Source organism: Cyclospora cayetanensis, unplaced genomic scaffold (assembly GCF_002999335.1).
Source record: "Cyclospora cayetanensis isolate NF1_C8 unplaced genomic scaffold, CcayRef3 CcayRef3_contig_45, whole genome shotgun sequence".
Taxonomy (NCBI): Eukaryota; Apicomplexa; class Conoidasida; order Eucoccidiorida; family Eimeriidae; genus Cyclospora; species Cyclospora cayetanensis.
The window spans coordinates 236,896-258,156 of NW_020312425.1; the positions used below are offsets into that span (position 1 = coordinate 236,896).

The 21,261-nt window shown below is 51.6% G+C and overlaps 3 protein-coding genes across 3 annotated transcripts; 1 reads left to right on the top strand and 2 right to left on the bottom strand.

Annotated features, from left to right (window-relative positions):
• Positions 1-4,164: 4,164 nt before the first annotated feature.
• On the bottom strand, positions 4,165-6,295 carry LOC34621242. The gene is made up of 4 exons (XM_022734465.2): positions 6,119-6,295; positions 5,814-5,906; positions 5,399-5,554; positions 4,165-5,244 (listed from the first exon to the last, which is right to left on the bottom strand). The coding sequence occupies exons 1-4, from the start codon at positions 6,203-6,205 to the stop codon at positions 4,165-4,167; spliced, it is 1,416 nt and encodes a 471-aa protein (XP_022588864.2). The 5' UTR covers positions 6,206-6,295.
• Positions 6,296-11,272: 4,977 nt separating this feature from the next.
• LOC113146629 lies at positions 11,273-15,719 on the bottom strand. Its single transcript, XM_026334591.1, has 4 exons — positions 15,657-15,719; positions 15,070-15,552; positions 11,596-11,711; positions 11,273-11,456 (listed from the first exon to the last, which is right to left on the bottom strand). Exons 1-4 carry the CDS (start codon positions 15,717-15,719, stop codon positions 11,273-11,275), a joined length of 846 nt encoding a protein of 281 aa, XP_026190376.1.
• A 1,288-nt stretch (positions 15,720-17,007) lies between these two features.
• Positions 17,008-20,910, top strand: LOC34621239 (trichohyalin). Its single transcript, XM_026334592.1, is given in 5 exon segments — positions 17,008-19,591; positions 19,723-19,865; positions 20,002-20,199; positions 20,330-20,545; positions 20,719-20,910. Coding segments are annotated over 5 exon segments (3,333 nt in total).
• The last annotated feature ends 351 nt before the right edge of the window (positions 20,911-21,261 follow it).

The following is a 21,261-nucleotide window of genomic DNA, read 5'->3' on the forward strand; positions in this document are numbered from 1 at the left end:
TTTCTCCCCCCGCTCCCGCAGGATCCCAGTTTATCGGATGACTTTAGAAACTTTTGCTGGAACGGCAGTCGACGAGGCTAACAGATATATTTTCTGGATCATTTCATGGAGGCTCAGTATTGGGCAAACTCTGCCTTTTGCAAAACTGGTACAACAAACGGTTACACATGGCACGAGGCGGCAATAGGGGCGGCATAACAATAGCTCCATACTAAGAAACTTTATTTTCAGTACGCAGACGTATGCGCAGCCTTCGGTTGTAGCGCATAGAGGGACCAGAAGGGCAACAATCCTTCAGGTTGGGAGCAGCGTCCACTGGCATGGCCAATGGTAAGAAATAAGGTGCACTTCGGGTCAGCAAAAATGCCATGTACGCTAGCTCGACAACTGGCAGGGACATCTCGTACATTTTTGACAAGCGCTCAAGGCCATCCACGTGCGGGATTCGGAAGAATCATTCACGTTATGAGGAATCCCATGGAGCCCAGCACATGGAAAAGAAGCTGTATTTACGGAAGGTCAAGAGTCCGCAAGAAACAACCAAGAACATTTAGACGATCATCAACGAGACAAAAAACATTTGCCAGAAAGATAGCTAATAGCAAAATACATGAGTTCCGCAAGGCAACGTTGTCTGGCAAGGCGGAGAAATTGCGAGCAGCATCGATTTTTATCACTGACCTCACAACAGTCGCGAACATATGCCCAATCTAGGAAATATTACTGAACCTAACACTCTTTGCCCCGTGACTCCTTTTAAACAAGTAATTACCGAAGTGTCCAAATCTAGCTCCACACGACCAGCGAACCACTGCACAGCCCTTTCATTCACTTCGCGCCGGTGCTCAACCGGTACCATGTGCACTGGATTTACGTTGGAAGTGTGATATATAGGTTTCAGAAGCATGTTAGTCTCCTCTTGGCATCAACCTGCTTTGGGGATTGGCCCAAAACACAAGTTCAAAGTCCTTGTTATGCATGTCTCAGGCCCACGAACACATACTGCAGGAGTATGTGATAAGGCTTTCACATTACCGCCTTGTAGTCAAGATATATGGCTTACATTAGCACAAACACATGAGAGCACAGATATCTCGGTAGAGAACCCAACAAGTGCTACTTTTATGTACCTGCTTCATTCGCAGATTTGGGTCACCCAATTCAGCTAAACTGGATCCTCTGTGTTTTGTTGGCTGCTTTCTCTCTAGTCAGCTGTATCTAGGAATCAGCTGTCTGTGTCAAGTTCTTAGACAGGTGTTCGAAAGTCATGATGTTAAAGGGATCACCTCCAAATGTAAGCCAACTAGATAGCTCAAGCACCTAAAGAAAAGGTCTCTGTAGTCCCATTGCTGAGCTTCACAAGCTTGAATATTTCTTTGCATGCTACAGCGCTAGTATTACTGTTAGTTCTTTGGCAGGCATTGGAAGAGCACAATTCAGATTACATATGCTCGGGGCGGCAATCCGAGTTACAACACAACGACTCCATAGTGAAGTCCTGCCCACCACTTGCTAAGCCAGCTTACTACAGCTCCCTTGAGTTCCAGACTACATGTTTCATAAGAGAATATAAGATTCTTTTCCCCCAAAATAGTCAGACGCTTAGAATCTTGACCGTTAATTATCGCTTCGCCCCTACTGCAGCTATTCAATCCCCGAGAAGTGTTTTGCTAGGCACACTGTGAACCGTTGCATCATTCAACCAGATCCTAATTGAACTCACACGGAAAATTTCCTTGTCTTGTGGTCTGCCAGAACTATGGCATCTGTGCTCTCCAATATTGAAATCACGGTGGGTTGTCTCTCGAGTCTTCGAATTGCATTTTCTTTTCCATGAATCCCTTTTCGTTCTAGTACTCAGTAAAATTTGCTATAATTTGTCCCTGTTTTAAAGTATATGCCCTGAAATTTGCTGCATACTCAGTTGTGCGTGAAGGCATACAATGAAAAGCTGAAAACGCAATTACAAATACACATACTAGATAGCAACTAGTACGCTTGAGTCCCGTTGGAATGGCAATACGGGTGAGTTTCCAGAGCCGCCGGAGGAAAGTGCAAAGCGAATTAAACTCTCTGATGTCGAGTATACTTTAGAAATGAATGGTGTGAGCCTATAAGTGTTGACCTGCAAGCCCCTAGTGGATTTCCACAAAGGGCACGTTGACTGCGAGTGCTAAGATACTTGAGCATTTGACTCTATTTCATGTTTGGTGCGCTATGTGGCCACTTTTGAACACCTCTACATTTTCTTTCTCAAGGTGACATTAGGGTGCTATTGGGATACTAGTCGGGGATGCTGTGAGATTTTTAGATGATCATTAAGGTTTCTCACCCGGCAGCACGTCCACGAGGAATTTGCTGAGGTCTGTCCATATGCCGCTGAACGTAAAAACTGGAGTTACATATTACTTATTCCGCATGACGACATTGAATCCTTTGGCATCTGATCGAAAGAAATGACTTCAAGAAAGTTCCGTTTCAAAGAAAAGGCTCACACAAGGAACAAGGAAATCCCACGCTTTCATGCAAACAATTGCTGCACAATGCAGCACGTGAGCTCTCGCTTCCACTGTGCGCATTTGACCTACCGAAGCCGACTAGGCTATATACGAACACGCCAACCACTTATTGTTAAGATGTGGAGTAGTGCGAGTACTAGTGAGAAATTCTTTCCTTCCACATGGTCAGGCGTATCTTCTTTCACTGTTATATTAACTGAACAGTATCGAATCGAAGACCCTCCATGTGCTTTGTGCAGACCTAAATGCACTTGATACCCAGTTGGGTCACACGCAAGCTAAAAAGAGCACCAAATACCCAGTATCCTCGTTTAGCGCACAATTTAGTGATTTGCCTTCAACAGGCACAGAACTCCCTTCTGTACTTCTTTAGGCACTAATCAGCATGACTGGAGAGAAGGGACCTATACTAGATTCAATATTTGAAAGAACTGAAAAGCGCAAGAGTTTTAACGCACGCGTCAGCACTCGCGGGGGTTCAACTCGGTAGAGAGGTCTGGCACTAGTTTGGCCCTAGCCAAGTCAGGCAAGTTTCTTTTTAATTTGCTTTTAATTTTCCCGTGGCTTTCTGCTCACCGTAATCGCCACTTCATCTCTACCGTTTTATCAGGTCCTATTAATTCGGGGGCAATCGCACATATTGCGTTCGTCAGACGCTAATCTAGAAAACTCGTTGTATCGGAGAATTAAGCTCACATGTAAGGCTCCTGCTCACAAAATAATCCTCCAGTTAGAGAACTTACTAGCCGATAGATACAATGCATTTGAAAGACGGAGTTTCTGTACATCGCTTTACAAAGTATAAGCATACCGGTGAAGCCTGAGAGCAATATTCAAAGAAAGCCTAGCAGAGCTACTTTACTTGCGACAACTTCAAAAATGTTTCCACTTTGTCTCTTTGCCGTTAAACCTCGGTGGCGCTTACTGACGTTCTATACGTGACAGTACCTACAGTATGCTCCCTTCACTAAAAATAGAATTCGATGTTTGGCTAGTTGTTTGGCATGGCATCTTCACCGTGCCCCACGTCACCAAGAGGTTGCTCATGCAACCGCGAGTGACAATCGGATAGAACATAGACTTTCCTGAAAGCATTTGCACAAGTTAATGTAGTCGAAGGCTGTTTAGAAACGATCCAAAAAAGGGTTTCTCTATACCACTTCCTCTTCAGGTAGCAGGCACGAACCCTTACTCTACACCAAAGGGGCCAATGGAATGTGCATGCGTTAGTGCTTTGTTGACAAATCCATCCTTCTTTTGCATAGTCAAAGGAGGCTATCCGACTGACAGCAGAGGCAGCGAACATTGATGGAAGCACTCTGCGTCAATAAAAAGAACCGCGGGCACAATCACCCCCACTTCAACCCTCCAAGGGGGGCAGTGCGATGCAATTATATTAATTAGCAGCTTTTGTCGCAAGACGCGCTCTACACAGCGGCATAGTCCACCAAAGCGATAAGCAGCAGGCATCACTCTCGCGCGGTACACATTGAGTTCCCCATACATCATAAAAATAAAAAAAGCCTTAAAGACGAGCAAAACTACACGGCGCGTCCCAGATATGAGACTATAAAGCCAGAATCCAGCTCCACAGTCCACTAAATCATTGAATACCTCCACATCTTACATTGTGCGTAACATACTACTAGCAGCACCGGCAGATGGCCTCTAGGTCCTGAACCGACTTGAAGCCCCCGTCATACAGAACAGAGTCAACTGCATTTCGCACTTCTTTCAGAGCCTCCCCGAAACAAAGATGCGCTCGCCTGTGGAGAGGTTGCCCCTCTTTCACCACAGGAGGTCTACCGCACGTTCCAGGTGCACTTGGTAAGCAGGGTTGTTCCTGTTGGCAGGCCAAGCTGGGGGGGGACGAGTTCTCATTGTGCCCAGCGGTAGAACTAGAGAATGACATAAAAGTATCTTTTCTCCGCGTTGAATCATCAGACAAGCATTCCACGGAGGCCTTGCGGGGGTCTTCGCCTGGCTGCTGCTTCTGAGTACCTCTAGGAGAGAGCTCCTCTCGCCTCGAGCTGGAGGCTGACATGGAAGGGTGGCAAGAATTACTCTTGTTCTCAAACCTCGGACTGTGGCTGGTCGGCTGGGCGTGAAGTCCTCTGTGGCTGAGGTGGTGTCTACGGAGTGCAGGAAGGTGCAGACTGGAGAATCCTGGGGCGGGCAGTGGAGGGTCCTCTCCCTCGGGTTCCCAAGCCCCTCTCAATGCAAGCTCCTGGTCCAGGCGCATGCAAGAGTAGACGAAGAGGTGTCCGAATGTGTACAAAACGCGGCCCGCTGTTGTGACACGGCGCTGAACAGCACTCTGCCTGTCTGTCGCGGAGAGTCCCTGCCGAAGTCCGTGGTTCAAGTTCGAGTGTACAGAGAATGCCGGGAGCTCCAAGGTGGCACCAGAAGGTGTCGGTCTGCTTTTTTCCTTCCCATTGCAGCATGTGCTGGAGAGGGCCATACTTCCTCCCAAGGTTACTGCCCGCGCTACTTCGCTGTCCGAATGTGACTGGATATTGAACAACTCCGAAGACCTAGGATGGGGAAGCGGTGAGGGTCCTCGAAAGAGGCTAGCCTGAAAACTGCAGCACTCTGCTGCCCGCCCCCCATCCTCAGCTGCAAGGCAGAGACGCGCAAAATGGCGAAGTGCCCTGCGGGATGCCAGAGGCTCCCCGGCACCCAGGCCCACAGAGTCCGTCAAACGGAGATATCCAGCGAGCATGTGCTGCAGCCAGACAGAGGCAGAAAACGAAGAGCAAGCGGGGCGGTTAGACCTTATCAGCGTACCCCCCTCCCCCCGCTTGCCGGAGTTTCCAGGGAATACGGCTGTACGAGAAGCCAGCAGCCGCAGGGCGATGAAAACGATGGGGGGCACTTACAGTTACGTTTATGAATGCTGCCGCCATGGGGAACCCCGCGCTGTAGCTCCTCCTGGCGATGCCGACAAACTCCGTCGGAAAAAAGGCTCTAAAAAAGCAGAGGTTCTGCAAGGCGAACAGGCCACCCCCTCGGAAATCTCGGCGTGGGTCTTCACTCTGAGGCAGGCTCACAAAGAGAATCCACACGTGAGGACCTCAGGAGCCGCCTGGTTCGTGTTTGAGTGAAGAAGACACATCAAGAAGAACGCAGGCAGTAAGGCACGCGCGGAGGAACGAGAGCATGAGGAGCAGAGGGAGCGAGAATGTCGTGAAAGGGGTGAGCAGAGACTGTATAAAGGTGATAGAGGCGTTGCATAAGCACGTGGCTGCGCAGAGATGTAACGGCAGTAACGCAACATCGGCCACTGCTGTACACCTGAAAGCCAATCTCCTTCCAGCGAGGGTTTTCCTCCAATCCCGCCTCATCCCCTGCCTCTGGGAAGCAGAGTTTAAACAGGCGTCTTAGCAGCTGAGAGAACAAAGGGAAACAAATTAAACACAATGGATGGAACGTTTCCCGCACAAGGACCTTTCCAACGGAGTCGCCAAAACCAGCAAAAACAGCAAGGCAACAAGCCCTCTTCTCCACACTCAGAGAGAGACGTGAGAATCACAGATCATGGAATCACCAGCTTTAGCGCTAGCTGGGTGCTAAGCTATGAATTCGAGAATCCAGTATACCTGTTCGTGCTGTTGGCAGTCCCTGTCAAACGGCGTTGCCACGAAGCGCCGGAGAATCCGCAAAGCGAGCTTTTCGTCCATACTCATCTCCCCATCGAAGATGTTGTTCAGAAAGGCAAAAAGCCTTAAACAAGAGGAGGATGCCCCCACGCCCACGCCATGGGAGGACCCTGAAGGCGGTGGCACCCTCGGGCTCGTCATTTCCCAAACAAAGGAGGGAGAAAGTATCAATATAAATGCTTCCCCCGTCTACCTATCAGGCGAAGCGGAGGAATCCAGATCATCAAAATCGACGCCTCACTGCCAGACGTGCAGCCCTTTGGGTAGACGCTGTCCCACGGCTCGACAACTGGAGGCTCAACCAGGGCAAAGCCGACCTCTGGATGCACAAGTACGGGGCACTCTGGTTTCAGGAAAACAATAGAGGACTTCGATCTAGCCCATGGGAAAATTAGTGCGAGAGAGATGCTGTGGTTGTAGCCCAAGCTGATCGGTAGACACATACAGAAGGATCCCCTCTCCTCATCCAAAGCATACTGCAGGCCAAAAACTTATGGAATCCAGCAAAAGAGGCAAAGTGTTGAGGCAAGCACAAATAACCTATCCTTCATAAAGGCGCTGTTCTTGGAACAAATAAACAACAACAGTCAGAACATTGCCCAAATGGCAATCAGGCGAAAAACACTCACTGCAAGTCAAAGCCCACTGTATTGCATATATAGTTTGCTGCTACAAGGCTACAAAGTTAGGAAAGGGCTGAGAACTGCAATACGGTACAGCAAATCACCATGGGCGTCCTTGTGAAGGATTTGGCTGTGTACTCTTCAGCCTCTACGAAAATGCAGTGGCCTGCCTCACATGTTATGCTTCTCCCGCTCCAGTTTATGTTCCTTAAACCGCTACATTAAGCATGAAACTGCATTTTCTTTATTTCTGTTCGAAGTAGCCGCTCCCCCCGTGCATGCGATGATAGCCCCGTCCGTGCGGTCATAAGATGTTAATCCAGTGCTTTCTTGCTGGGGCCGTTCAGTCGCTTTACGCACGTGTCTGTCGTATACTTCTCGACCACCCACGCCTGAAATCAGTAGAGGTTGTGTCTGTCACTCCGTTGGTGCTTTTGATATGACGGTGGAATGCTGGTTGGCAGCCTATAGTACACCGATAAACTATCTACAACGCTAGTTGTATTAAGTTAGCCAAAAATTAGTTTAAAAATTGAATTACTGCTCAATATCTTGCTATGTTCCATTTGTTGCAAATTATAGTAAGCTTCGCTGCACACGAAAAGACGCAGTGTTGCGTGCGTGTGCACTGGGAGCTACGTTCAGCTGGCTTTTAATGCTCGGGGCGCTTGGAGGGTGCAGATACATACACTCTCGCTGCCCTTCTTTCCTGGCTGGCGATCTAAGGAGGCGGGAAGGGAGGGCTGAAATTTCTAGGAAAGCATTCAGTATCCTACTACCAAATTTGTAACGAGTCTAGGATTAACTGTGTGCTATCCGAGGTGGCTCTAAGGAGATGCTTCACTCCAGACTTAGTTCAAGCCTGATACAAAGTTATGGACATATTCGATATTTGGGAAGGGGGACAGCTAGGGCGAGTGTAGCTGTTTTTTTCAAGCGCTCCAACCGTTCACAGCTAGACGCACATAGCGTTTAGAGTAACAGCATACAACATTGCTTCTTGTAGTATGAATTTAAGGATATGCTACAACATAAAGATGTAGACACATTTAAACCGATTACTCGTACCTCTACAAGTCTTAGTTTAAAATCACCGGAGTGGTAAATATTGTATAGGTGTAGCCTAGCTCGCTACATCTCCCCACTCATATTTAAAACATGCATTGCTGTGTTCCACACCTACATCGAGACCAACTGCATGATGGGAAGCGTAAGAGTTCTCTCCATATCGCTCTTTTGCAGACAGCGGAAACACTGAACCAGCGCAGATCAGGGGGGCAGAAGGTACAACAACCGCTGAAGTAAACCGACGAACAGAAGACACATGCAATAGCCAACAATGAACGAAGGACCGAACCAACACTACCGCGGCGGCGCGGTAGCTTGTTGCTGTCGGAGTGCTGAAATGTGTGAGCCTTCAGCCACAAGAAAACAGAATGCAAGTAAATATGTCGAGTAACCTAAGAGCCATATCAGTTTAGCAGTGCTTCCACACCTCAATAAGCAGTCTCTGCTGTATGCCGGGGTACACCCAATAGCGCTAGTCGATTTGAACACTTTGCCTTTCCTCAAAATATTACCCTTCTGCCGCGCATTCTCCTTTTCGTGTTGTGGAAAATTCCGATACTGGGAAGCATAGCTTGGGACTGACACGGGAAATAGCTCAATGCGGTATTTGGCCATCCGGCTTGCAGCTCCTCATCATTTAGCACATCCTCGAGCTCCTGCTTGATATTTGCGCGTCCTCTGTGTTCCTTGGCCAGAAGTTTAATTGAGTTCCCCAATAACAGACCAGTTGTGGAGCCTATCAGACGGGATGGGTGCTCAAAACCATTTCTTCTTTCTGCGCTGCTGAGGAGTCGGCATGAAAACTCTCCCTCATCATGTTAAGGTACAGCCTATAAACCGCTCACCACAAATTAAGAAAGCTTTGTTGGGGAGGCCGCGAGCTGCCTCTTCTGAGCCCTTTCTGGCACAGCAACCTCTACAGCGCGCACCTGTGGCCGCATGCGGCCTTCCACTGGGTTACCCGTGGCACACCTAGGATTACATCGTAGTGTAAGGTTATAGAAGCCGTGCTCGTATGTCGCCGTTCAAAATTAGAGTAACATTTAACTGTTTTAGACTTGTCATTACCTGCGCTCTGTGTCCTTCAGCAAACGTGAGCCTTTGGAACTGCACTGATGAGTAAAAAGGCCTATTTAAGTTTTGTGCTGTCTCCTTCAAGAACAGATCCTTTTCACATGCAGTGCCGATCCATGCTACCAGTTCATAACTTTCTATATGAGCTTGTATCAACGCGTACTTGATTGATGGTGGGCTCCCAACTGCGGTTCTACCATCTGTAGCCCCCTCACCACGCTGTGGCCTGCGTAGGGGTCCCTTACTTTCCCTGATCCATCTTCTCTGCTCACCACGTAGTATGCCTCTCCTAGATCTATTTTTGTTGTTCAGGTACTTCGGCTTTCCGCATGCAATAATACTTCCAGAATAACATGGCCCACCTTCGCACAATATTAGCATGTGTGTTATTGGGGTCTGTCTGGGGATGATCAGGAGGGCGCCTTCCCTTAGACTTTCTTGTCCCCTTCATTTAGAACTGTAGGCAAGGGAAGGGACGGCTGACGCAGCCCCGGCATCCATGGGTTCCACATCCCGTACTTACCCCCCTTGCAGCCAAAGACTCACGAGCTTCGCCCATTTGCCCTTGAAACCTCCAGTATTCCATCATTTGTGGAAGTCTGCAGGTAGTTTATTACTCGCTGTCGCTGACTTGTTGCCCAACCTGCAACCACCTGCCGTGGCGCTTCGAGTAGGCCCGAGACAAGCCACTGATACGCAGCTGTTCGTCGGCGTTGTGGCTCTCGCGAACTAAAACTTATTTCTAGGTGAATCAATGTACCCATTGATTCCTCTGCTTCCTCCTTTCGATTTTCTTAAAGCTGGACACGCAGCTTATCTGTAAATAAATCCTATGACTGAGGGCTTGTATGACGACTAAGGCTGTAGTAATCCCTGTAAGCAGACGACTTCCTCGATATGAATTGAGCCACCTGTTAACTGCTTCTTTCCCCAAACCCATGCTGGAAAGAACACTTGTTTGCACTCATGGTGAATACAAAAAAACGGTACATTTCCAACCGGATGATGTGATATTCAAGTAACTGCTTGTCCGTATGGCTGTGACACTTCTCTGGGCGGCATGAACTCATCTACGCACCCGTAGTCATTTTATCGGTCGACGTAATAAGCTCATCCTACCAGCTATTGGACTACTGCGTTCCCATCAGTTTGCAGGCAGGCCTCTGCCACCCCAACAGGCGTTGTGCCACGGTCTACTTTCATCGCGAAAGAAGCGTTCCACCAGATCATTGCAAGCGAAAATCAGACTATTTCAATTACCAAGTAGCTTGTTTGAATTTGGCTAATTGTTGCCACTGTAGCCACAGCTAGTGGATCGGCGGGGGACACCAGGATCAAAGCATGCGATACTACCAGCTTTAACGCTCCATATAAAATCTCCGTAAGGAAAGACTTAATTCTGGAGTTATTACAAACGTAATAGGAATTGATTGAATGTTCTCCTAGAATATTCCTCCTCTCCCCTTCCCGCCCCATCAGATCTCCACTCAGGAAAGAAGAGCTGGGGCGCACATCTCTGCACCCTCCAAGCACTCCGAGCATTAGCTGCCAGCTAAACGTAGCTTCTAGTGCACACGCGCGCAACACTGCGTCTTTCCGTATGCCGCGGAGCTTAGAGTGCACTGCAACAAATACACTATAGGAATAGGTTGAGCAAAAATTCAATTCGTTACTAACTCGTAGCTGGCTCAATAGAAGTAGTGTAGTAAAAAGTGTTTAGATGTGGCTTCGCCGGCTACTAGTAGCGCTGTTGCCTCGCAACTTGTGCACAGTTTCTGTGGGTGGGAGCAGTCTGGTCATCACACTTGCGAGGTCGTAGAAAAACATGAAATTAGCGATACTTCCATTGCGACAAACAGAGGATACGGATGGAGCTTTGGGGAAGTGTACGTAAAAGGCGTAAAATAGCGGACAATACCTTTGATGTAAAGAATGAATGAGTTCTGCGGACCGACTGCACTTCAGGGCACTCGTGTTGCCCTCGAGATATTTGATCGTTGCTGTTCCTCTTCTCCATAAGATATATTCGCCTGCGCAGCCAGTTTTATGGCAACAGACAGACAAGAATCTGCCGGTAGTGGAATGGGGTTGTTGCTTCACCGTTCGAGCTGAGGTCACCGACAAGTCAAGCGCCCCAACACTATCATGCCGGTTCAATTTGGGGGTTCACGCTACTACAGAAGCTGCATTCAACTGCGATAAAGACGCAAATTACTCTTTTTTGTCGTTTGAGGAGCCGTAGCTGCCGCAGCAAGGCGAGGATTTTGCCGGGGCTGGGCCCGGCGGCCAGGCACCGGCTGAAAAATCTAGTTGTATAAGGCCTTTCTCATTACTGCGTTGTGAGATGTCCTTCTAAGTGAGCCTTTGCCTTTTTTGTTTTCTTACAACAACAATTAGGGCTCTGTTCTGAACGCACTTTTCCCGTTCTCCGTCCTCGAAGGGCACCATATTCGTGTGGATCCATAAACATTGGTGTCTCGGCTTTGTTTCGTAACGGAGGCATCTCACCGAATCTAGCTTCGTACACAGGAAGGGAAAGCCATACGAGCCATTGTTGGTCTTTATTCCTCCTTGCTCAAGGAGCTTCCGATGCAGGGATCTGGGAGTTTGTGTTTCGTTCTCGACTCTTTTCAGTTTTCCCTTCCCCCGAACACTTGTTGAGGCCCATATAGGCAAAAGAAGTTGCTGTGGGGGGCCTGTGTAGAGTGGTTGCAGGCGCATGGTGCAGCGATAACGGCAGTGGCTCCCGTTGCCGCTGCTGCCAGTGCCTGTTGGCTCCTTGACAGCCTGGGCAGTTGCACAGCTTATGAACACAAGAGACGGGAAATATTGTGAAGCTCCGCCGCCAGGGAAGTCAACAGCAGCAGCAATGTCCTACTCTTTCAGTGTCTCGCCACCTCTGAAGAGACAATGCGGGCTCTTTCTGCGCTTCATGCTGCTGCTGGCCAGTCCCCTGCCTAGCTTGAGTGCTACAGACTCTGATTTCCCGCCATATTGTTTGAAGGAATGGACGGTGCAGGAGAAGCGCACGCTGCCGCCTCTGAGTCTAGAGGCCCAGAACCTTAATCTTAACCTGCAACAAGTGAGACAGCGATACTTAATGCGCATTGCACAAGGGCAGGCTGTCGATGCGAGGCGAATTTCGATTGCCACTGCCTTAAGTCTCGGTGTGCACTGTATCCGTATACCAGAATGTGCTTCTTGGTGCTGCCGTGCAGGTGCATGCTCTGGTGCGGCACGGAGCCAGAGCTCCGTATGATAGAAACTGTTGGCGATGGGCAGGGACCAAAGCCCCTGACTTGAGCACATGGAGCAGCGGCGACATCAGTACAGGCTCACGCCATGTAGGCGTTGCACCTGAGCAAGACTCTCTGAGAAGTGACAGAGAGAGGTGCCCTCCGAGGGGCCTTCATCGACACGGAGACTGTTCAGCGGCCACACCAGCAGCCAGGCATGATTCTGCCGTTCCGGCAGGAGGGACGTCCGCAGAGACAGGAGATGCATCAGCAGCTCCTCACCAAGCAGCTGTGGCAGAGCTGCACCACCCTTTTGCTGCAAACAGCGAGAGCAGCAGGCTGGACTCGCTGCCTCAAGGAGACGGCACCGGAACAGACGCCGCGGATCATGCAATATCAGCACAGCCAGGAGCAGTTGTGCATGCGCCAGATTCAGCAGCCACGACAGAAGAAGAGCCTCCATGGGAGTGCGCTATCCAAGAAGAACTGGGGATGAACGATACTCGTAAGTTTCCGCCATGGATTAGAATTATCTGTGCTGCTGAGCCTTCGCGAGGCTCAGGAGGGCGACCTGGGAGAGCGCGTGTCTGCGCTGCTTGATGCTTCCGGGCAGCAGCCTGCTGGTGGGTGCTCAAGGCTTTTTTCGCTACTGTTCTGTTTCTGTTGAGGGGAAGTCATGGGCAGCGTGCTTGCTGGTGCAGGTAGTATCTGTGTGGCTTTGTTCAGCTGTTGCTGCTGTTGCTGGCACCTCTTGCAGGGTATGGGAGGTTGTCCACTCCGATGTTGCTGAAAAAGTATGTGCCTACTGAGACGGAGAGGGGTCCCTTTAGGGGCAGCTGCGTGCCGTCAAGTCTGCTTGACGAGGGTCAGGTGCAGCTGCGACGTGTTGGACGCATCCTCAGCCGGGCATACGTTCAAGTGGGGGGCGGCGACTCCAGGGATACGCAGCAGGAGCAGCAAATACGGCAGGAGCAGCAGCTGGTGCATCCCCTCTTCACTGCTGAGGAGCTGCGCCTTGGAGTCAGCGAGAGACTACGGGTTCGTTCAACGGATATCTCCCGCACGCTATCAAGTGGGGCGTTCCTGCTGGAGGCTTTTTTCCAGTCATGCGGCGTGTCTCCCCAGCGGGTGATAGTAGAGACTCACGAGGTCACCTCAGATCCTCTCCTTTCGGGATACGCATCTCGTGAGGTCACCCGGCTGCGGAACCAGGCAGAATCGACGCCAGAGTTTGCTGCTATCACTGCTAGTCAAGAAGGCGTCAAACAGCAGCTTCGGAAGAGCTTGAGGCTCTCTGAAGAGGAACTGGAGGCTATATGGCCGGAGGTGATTGTGGACTGCGCGCTCACCTACGTCTGCAGCGGGAGGAGGCATTTGCTGCCCACCCTGCTGCAGCAAGACAACTTTTCAATGCTGCAGCAGTTGCTGGTCTATAACGACGAGATCACTAACTTCTGGGTAACCTGGGCAGACGCAGTCGCTGCCTACGTGGCCGCTGAGCCGCTGTTTGGTGAGCTCTCGGGAAAGATAATCGCTTCCATCCGCAACAAGCAGCAGCGCAACAGCGGCAGCATGGCAGCAGGAGCAGCACCGCAGCCTTATCTCTCGCTGTACATGACCCACGATGTGACACTCATTGCACTTCTCGCGGCGCTGAGGGTTTACAGCGGCGTCTGGCCGCCTTACGCATCCGCTGCAGTCTTTGAAGTGTACGAACACCTCCCACAGCGGCCCCATGACAAGAGGAGCAGCAGCGGCGATGAGGATGGCGTCGCATCGCATGTCTTCCGCCTCGTGTACAACGGGTAATTGCCCTCACCAGGGCTTCCCAGAGACTAAAAGACGACCCTCAAAATAAACCGAAGCACTATGTAATAGTTTGCTGCTCAGTAGCTCTCAGCATCTGTATGTATTTTGCGCTGTTGTTTTAGGTCGGTCCTCACTGGGAAAATACCAGGTTGCAGCGGAAAGGCGCTGCTTTCCCCTGACCTCTGCAGCCTTGATGTTCTTATGCGCCTCATGCGAATTCCCCCACCCGTGCCCCCCACGAATGAGCAACAGCCGCAGCAGCAGTCACAACCGAATCAGCAGCTGCTACACCGGCAAGAGGAGATGTAGTGCCAGTGAACGCTTCAATGAATAGGGAACGGCATCTAGAATATACGCTGGATGGATGAGCGAGGCTCCAGAGCTACGCTTGAAACCTTTCTTATGCACTAGGAGCCGCTCACTTTTAAAGCAGCCATCTGAATGCATTTTTGGTGGATATGTCTTTCCATACAGTCTGTTCTGGTGTTCAACACCAAAAGACTCTCTCTGATATCCCCTTTTGGGGAGGTGGAGTACCATTTGGTGGGAGTCATTGGGATGCAGTGAAGATTGCTGACTACAGAGACATAAACAGGTGCTTACAGCGGGGAAAGGGGAGGACCAGAGGGACACGCCCAGCGTAATTCTGTAGCATAAGTAGATTGAGAAAGCAGCAAGTTGCAGGAGGTAGGGAGTGACACAGTGACAGATAAAGGGATTAGGGAGCGCCGAAAAGAAAATCAAACTTTCCTGGCATCTACAAAGGAGCCTGTAGGACTCTATTGCTTAGTGCTCTTAGAGGAACCCCCATTAATTTCACACTAGCAAAGGAAGATGGGATTTTTAGAAACAGCACTAGGGACGGAGTTGCTGGTCCAGCTGGTGCAGTAAGCAGAGACCGGCGAAAGCGCTCATGTTTCTTATGTAGGTCAAATCAGCGTCCTAAACGTTTGGGGGAAGGAAATTTAGGAATTAAGTTTCATACAAAGGTCAAATGGCTCGTACAGCTGGCTCAGTGGCTGGCAGAGTGGTTTTGCTGTACGGGCACCTCGATGAGAAGAGGTGAACTACCTCGCTCTACGGCACCACCATCACTGGCAGGAGATCCAATCTCTCCACCTAGCTCAATATCTGCTAATAATTCTGTAGCGAACGTCGGACCGAAGCTCTCAAGGGCCCCTTTACTGCCGACTTCCCCAGCTTCCTCCCCAAGGGGGTTCCTATAGGAGCTGCCCTGCTGCGAGGGGACTAATGTTTGCTGCATCATGTGGAGAGGCGGGTGCAGCGACATATGACAGCCTTGTGGGGATTGCATATGCTCTTCATAATGGAGGCCTGGGCACTTCACTATGGATATAGTAATTGGGGACGCTTCTTCCCCAAACTTGAGTAGCCTTGGCTGCTGGTTTATGTCTGGGGTTGGACGGGGTCCCCGACAAGGAGAATTATCGCCTGATCTGGGGCCTTTCTCCTCCTTTGTCTCTGCAGGAACAGCAATCCCGCAGAGGTCGCCTTCCTTCTCGCAGAGAAGTTCTATTTCGTTCCAGTCTGCATTACATACACTCTAGTTGTAAGCCTCCACGGCCTCGAAAAGTCATGATTCGCGAAGACCCCTCTCCCCGCTCTGCCTCCCTGTTACATCAGCAACGGAGGGTGCGTGTTACGGACGTGCAGTTCTGCCCTGCTTGCTGCGCTCTGTTTATGAAGCAGTTTTAGACCTGTAGCACCCATGCTATAAGGTGGTACGTGAGACTTGTTGTATAGGGCTATGAAGAAACACGGAATAAATGGTAAATAAGCACTATTATCCCTGGATGTGGTGTGCGACCGTGAAGAGGCACCCTGGAGCTCTCCCTACCAAGACATGGTACGCTTTCCTGATTCCACAGGAGATGATTGCATGGCTATTTGCGTCTAGAGAGTCTCTGAGTTACACGATGCTAAGGCACTTGAATGGAAGCAGCGTTCGCATGCATTCACCTGGGCCAAGAGACAGCGGGCAGGCCTGGGAACTGGAGCAGACGTCGAAGTGCTTGGTTTCAGAACAAGCAGTTACAGGCCCGCTGGAATGGCGCTTGCAGCATCTGCACCTCAGCCATGGGGGCAGCTTCCGTAGGAGACCCATTCCTATTAGAGTCTCCAGAGACGTGCAAGTAAGTGCTCAACGAACGTAAGAATGCCCCTCGTAACGCTACCCACGTACTGTGCAACAACGACTGAGTCTCTGTGCTTGTCTCTCCCACTTTGACCGTACGTGTGGGCACACAGTATGCGCCTAAACGCTAATGGATGGAGCTTAGAAGGGGCTAAGTCCTGTTTTGTGGCCGGGGAGCCGGCGCAGCTGTCTGGCCTCCCCCATGGGTCTTTCCTCTAGAGAGGCGTCTTGGACAGTTTGAAGCATGCAAAACTGGATCTTTTTCTTTAAGAAACGCAGGACAGAAGACGATGCAGCTGGGCGAGAGGCGGAGGCCCCTTGGGGCTGGAGCCGCCGGTGCACAGCCACCAGAGGTACCACTGTAGGACGGGGCTGGTTGTTGTGTTGGATCCTGTTCGACGATGGAAGCAGAGGATAAATAGCATGAAAAGCCGTTTTGCGTCTCTCCTCTGTATTTATCGAAAGGAAAATAAGCGGCCCGGGGGGGGGGGAAGCGGCTCCGCTATTCGGCCGTCGCGTGAGCGTGTTCGCTGTTGCCTCCCTCCTGCACCCTCCCTCTGCTGTTACGCAAAATATAAGGCGCTATAAGCGACACAACACCAACTGCAGAGGCCGGAGTGCCCAGCCAGGCTCATTGATGCGTCCTCCCCCCGTGCCATTTCTCATGCGCATCTGCCAGGCCCCCCACTAAAAGATTTTTAAAGGGTAGATTGGTGGTAGGGGCCCCTTTCGCAGCTCCCCCCTCTGTGATTACTGCCAGTCAGTTCAAGGCTGCAGCACCTTCGGTTTTGTGTCTGAGACAAGAATCACTGCCAGCAACGGCGCCAGGGGGGTGTCGCTGCTACAAATGCCATCAGGCCACTCATGCAGCCTTTTAGGGAAAATGGGAGGCGTGCCTCCATCTCAGAGGGAAGCGGCAGTAGTGGCAGTACTCCGACTCACCAAAAGCAGCGGAGCAATGCCTTGTGGAGCAGCAAGCCTCATTGCAGCAGGAGCCTGAACAGTAGCGACTTTGCGTCCGACCTGTCCAAGAGGCAGGAAGAGCTTCTCCCTTCTTCAGAGCTGGAGGATGAGGAGCGTGCTGCAGCATTTGATGCAGCAGCAGCAAACGAAGTGGAGGCGGCGGATGCAGATGCTGCGTCTGAGCTTTTCCCATCCTTCCCTCCAGACTTGTGCCTCCCCCCAGTCTCAAATCCTGTGCTGGATGTAGTCTCAGCTTCTGAGAGAGCTGCTTGCGGTGAAGATCCACTCGAGCGGTCTGTGATAACCTATGAAACCAGCACCACGGACGCACAAGTCGAAGCGCAAGCCGAAGCTTCATGGGGATGCAAACTCAAGACTTCCCCGCGACGTGCAGCGGCTTTTACCGCTGCGCATGCAGCTCGCAGTTGCAATGATATGAACGGCCATGAGCGACAGCAGCAGCATCGGCAGGAGGAACTCGATACAAGCGACAGCCAGCCGGATTCGGAGTATCTGCAGCTGCAAGAAGCCTACGAACTGCACTTGGAGCTCCGGCAGCAGCAGCAGCTGCTGCAGCAGGAGCAGCAGCAGCAGCAGCAGCAGTTAGAGGCCTTGAGGCTGGAGAAGGAGGAGCTGCTGAGACAGATGGAGCAGCGGGATTGCGCCTTCGCCGCAGAGCAGCAGCAGCAGCAGCGGCAGCAGAAGGAGCTTGAGCAGCAGCTCGCTGCAGCGCACAAACAACAGGAGCAGCAGTCCCTAGACCATGCAGCGCTTCAGAATGCCATGCTTCGCGCGGAAGCTGCAACGCATGACTTGCAGCAGCAGGTGTGGCAGCAACAGAAGCAGCTCGAGCAGCACAGGGAGGAACGGGAGCAGCAGCACCACCAGCAGGAAGCGCTGCAGCAGAAGCTACGAGAGCTGCAAGAACAGGCTTCCACGAAGGAGCAGCAAGCGGCTGAGAGCGAGATCGGGCTACAGGAGCAGCTGAAGGAGCAGCAGCAACAGGTGAGGCGGCAGGAAGTGCAGCTCGAGGAGCTGCAGATGCAGCTGCAGCAGCAGCAACAGCAGATAGAGCAGCAGAATCAGCTCGTTGAGGCGCAGCAGCAGCTCATAGAAGACCAGAGGGAGCAAATTACAGAGCAGCAGCAGCAGCTGAACGAGCAGCAGCAGCGCATACTGGAAGTGCAACAGAACCATGAGCTTCAGGTGCAAGAGCTGCAGCGAAAACTGGAACGCGAGCAGCAGAAGCAGCAGTTGACAGATCAGCAATCGCACGAAAGGCGCATGGATACAGAGCTGCGTGCTCGCCTCCTGCAGCAGAAGGAACGCATCCTGGATCAGCAGCAGCAGCAGCAGCAGCAGCAGCAGGAGGTTCTTCGGGCTAAAGAACGGGAGCTGCAGCAGAGGGAACGAGCGCTGAGCAAGGAGACGCTGCAGCAGCTGAAGGGCAGCTACAGTGACGAGAAGGATATCGTTGAGCTAGTCGATGACGAGGATCTGGTGCGCAAGGAGGCTTTGCTGCAGGAGCGAGAGCAGCAGCTGCTGGAGAAGCAGGAGGAGCAGCAACAACAGCTCCAGAGGCAGAAGGAAGAGCTGCAGCAGCTGCTGCAGAAGCAGGAGGAGCAGCAACAACAGCTCCAGAGGCAAAAGGAAGAGCTGCAGCAGCTGCTGCAACAGCTGCAGCAGCAGCAGAGGGATCAGCAGCTGCAGCAGCAAAAGCTGCTAGAGCAGCAACTAAAGCAGCAGCACGAAGAGCAGAAGTTGCATGACGGACGGCAACGCGTAGAGCAGCAGCTGGAGGCGCTTCATAAGGAGGACAAACGGTATCAGGAGATGCAGCACCAGCAGCAGGAGCACCTAAGGCAACAGCAGGAAGAGCTGCAGCAGCAGCACCAGCTGCTGCAGAAGCAGGAGCAGCAGCTGCACCTGCTGGATGCAGAGCTTACGCAGCAGCAGGAGCTCCTCACGAAGGAACGCATGCAGCTGAAGGGCGTTGCAGCGCAGCAGCAGGAACACTTCAGCATGCTGCAGCAACAACTGCAGCAGCAGCAGCAGCAGCAGGCGCTGCTACAGGATCAGCAGGAGCAGCAGCAGCACCAGCAGCAGGTGCTGCTGCAACGCGAGCGCAAGCTGCGGCTCCATAGGGAACTGCGGATGGTGGCAAGGATACAGCGCAGACAGCGCCAGAGCAAGAGTTCTAGCTGTCGCCGCAGCAGCAGCTGTGGCAGTAACAGTAGCGAAAGCAGTGATGAAAGCAAAGAGCAGCTCAGTTCGCAGAGTGAGCAGCAAACGTCTGTTGAGCAGCAGCTAGAGAGCTACAAGAAGGAGCAGGCGCAGCTTGTGCAGCAGATGCAGCAGCAACAAGTGCTTCTGGAGCAGCAAGAGGCCGTGCTGCAACAGCAGCAGCAAACGTTGCTGGAACTGCGCACAGAGAAAGCTCTGCTAGAAGAGAAGATACTGGGCGAAGAAGACTGCTGCCACGCAAGTGAGATGCGCTGCGCCTCCTGCATGTGTAGCTGCGTTGGCGTCTCTTGCAGGCTGCCGTTCCTCCTCGTTGCTGCAAAAAGGGAAGCACATGCCTGCTGATTAGGATGGCATGTGGCTGCTATTCTGCAGGCCAAGTGCAGCACCAGCAAGGGCTAGGCAGCGCAGGAGCAAGCGGCAAGAGCACCGAAGAGCAGCTCCAGAAGCAAGTATCGATTCTGCAGCAAGAGCTGGAGTGTCTTGACAGAATTCGGCGGGGTTATGAAGCAGAGAACGTGCAACTGAGCCAGGCAAGGGCTTTTTGGTTTTGCCTTCTCTTCTCTCTTGTCTGTGCCTCGTGTGTGCCTCTTTTTCCTGCCGTTTGCGTTTGCTCACTTCCTCCATAAGGCGCATTGGGTGATGTGGATGCAGCAACTGCGGAAACAGCAGGAGCACTTCCAGCAGCAGCAGAAGCACGAAGACGAGAAGCACCATCAGGTCCAGGAGCAGGTGCAGCGACTGGAGTTCCTCCTCTCTTCGAAGCAGGACGAATTGCAGCTGCTGCAGCAGATCTTCCGGCAGCAGCGGCTGCGGCTGGAAACGACTGAGCATGACAACTCGCTCTTGCAAGTAAGAGCGTGGCACCCCGGTTGCTCTTGCTTTCGCCTGGATCGCTGTAGTGGCAGTCTTCCGACCCCCACTTTGGCGAAGTCTCACATTTTGCTGTTGCACAAGTGAAGGGTGCTGCGTGCTGCTGCAGGAGGAACTGGAGATGCGATCCCGCCTAGCATCCGCTGCGCTCGCAGAGGCAGAGCAGCAGCTGCGGCAGCAGCAGCAGCGGCAGGAGGGCTTGCCGCTGTGTGGTGTCGGCCGTAACACAGAGGAGGAGGAACAGCAGCAAGTGCAAAAGGGGCAGCAGGAAGCTTCAGCAATGGCCAAAGAGCTGCAAGACTTGCACGAGCTGGTGATCTGTGCGGTGAGAAAGCTCCCTCTCTAGCCCTCCCACATGCAGCAGGCGGGGGTTGGGCGACTTCCAGAAACCTGTGGACGTTTTTTCAGCTGAGCAAGAGAAGGTCGTGTGTCTTTTCGTTCTGCGTATTTCATGGCTGTGGCCGCTTTGTATCGACGCTGCTGCGTTGTGGCGTGCAGGAGGCTAAGGCGAGCAGAGAACGCCTGCAGCTGGAGGAGGAACTCAGACGCCAGCGGCAACACTTTGAGAAGATCGTTGCTGATAAGGATGCGCAGCTACAAAAGTAAGGGCGAAGCCTTACGGATTGTGGACAAAATCCTGCACAGCAAAACTCTAGCCCTACATCATATCTTAAAGTGCCACGTAGCTAGCAAGCCTGCTGCTAGGGGAGCTGCACTCCGTGGCGTTCTCACCCGTGTGTGTGTATGTAGGTACATGTATGTGTATGTAGGTACATGTATGTGTATGTAGGTACATGTATGTGTATGTAGGTACATGTATGTGTATGTAGGTATATGTATGTGTATGTAGGTACATGTATGTGTATGTGGGTACATGTATGTGTATGTGGGTATATGTATGTGTATGTAGGTACATGTATGTGTATGTAGGTACATGTATGTGTATGTAGGTACATGTATGTGTATGTAGGTACATGTATGTGTATGTAGGTACATGTATGTGTATGTAGGTACATGTATGTGTATGTAGGTACATGTATG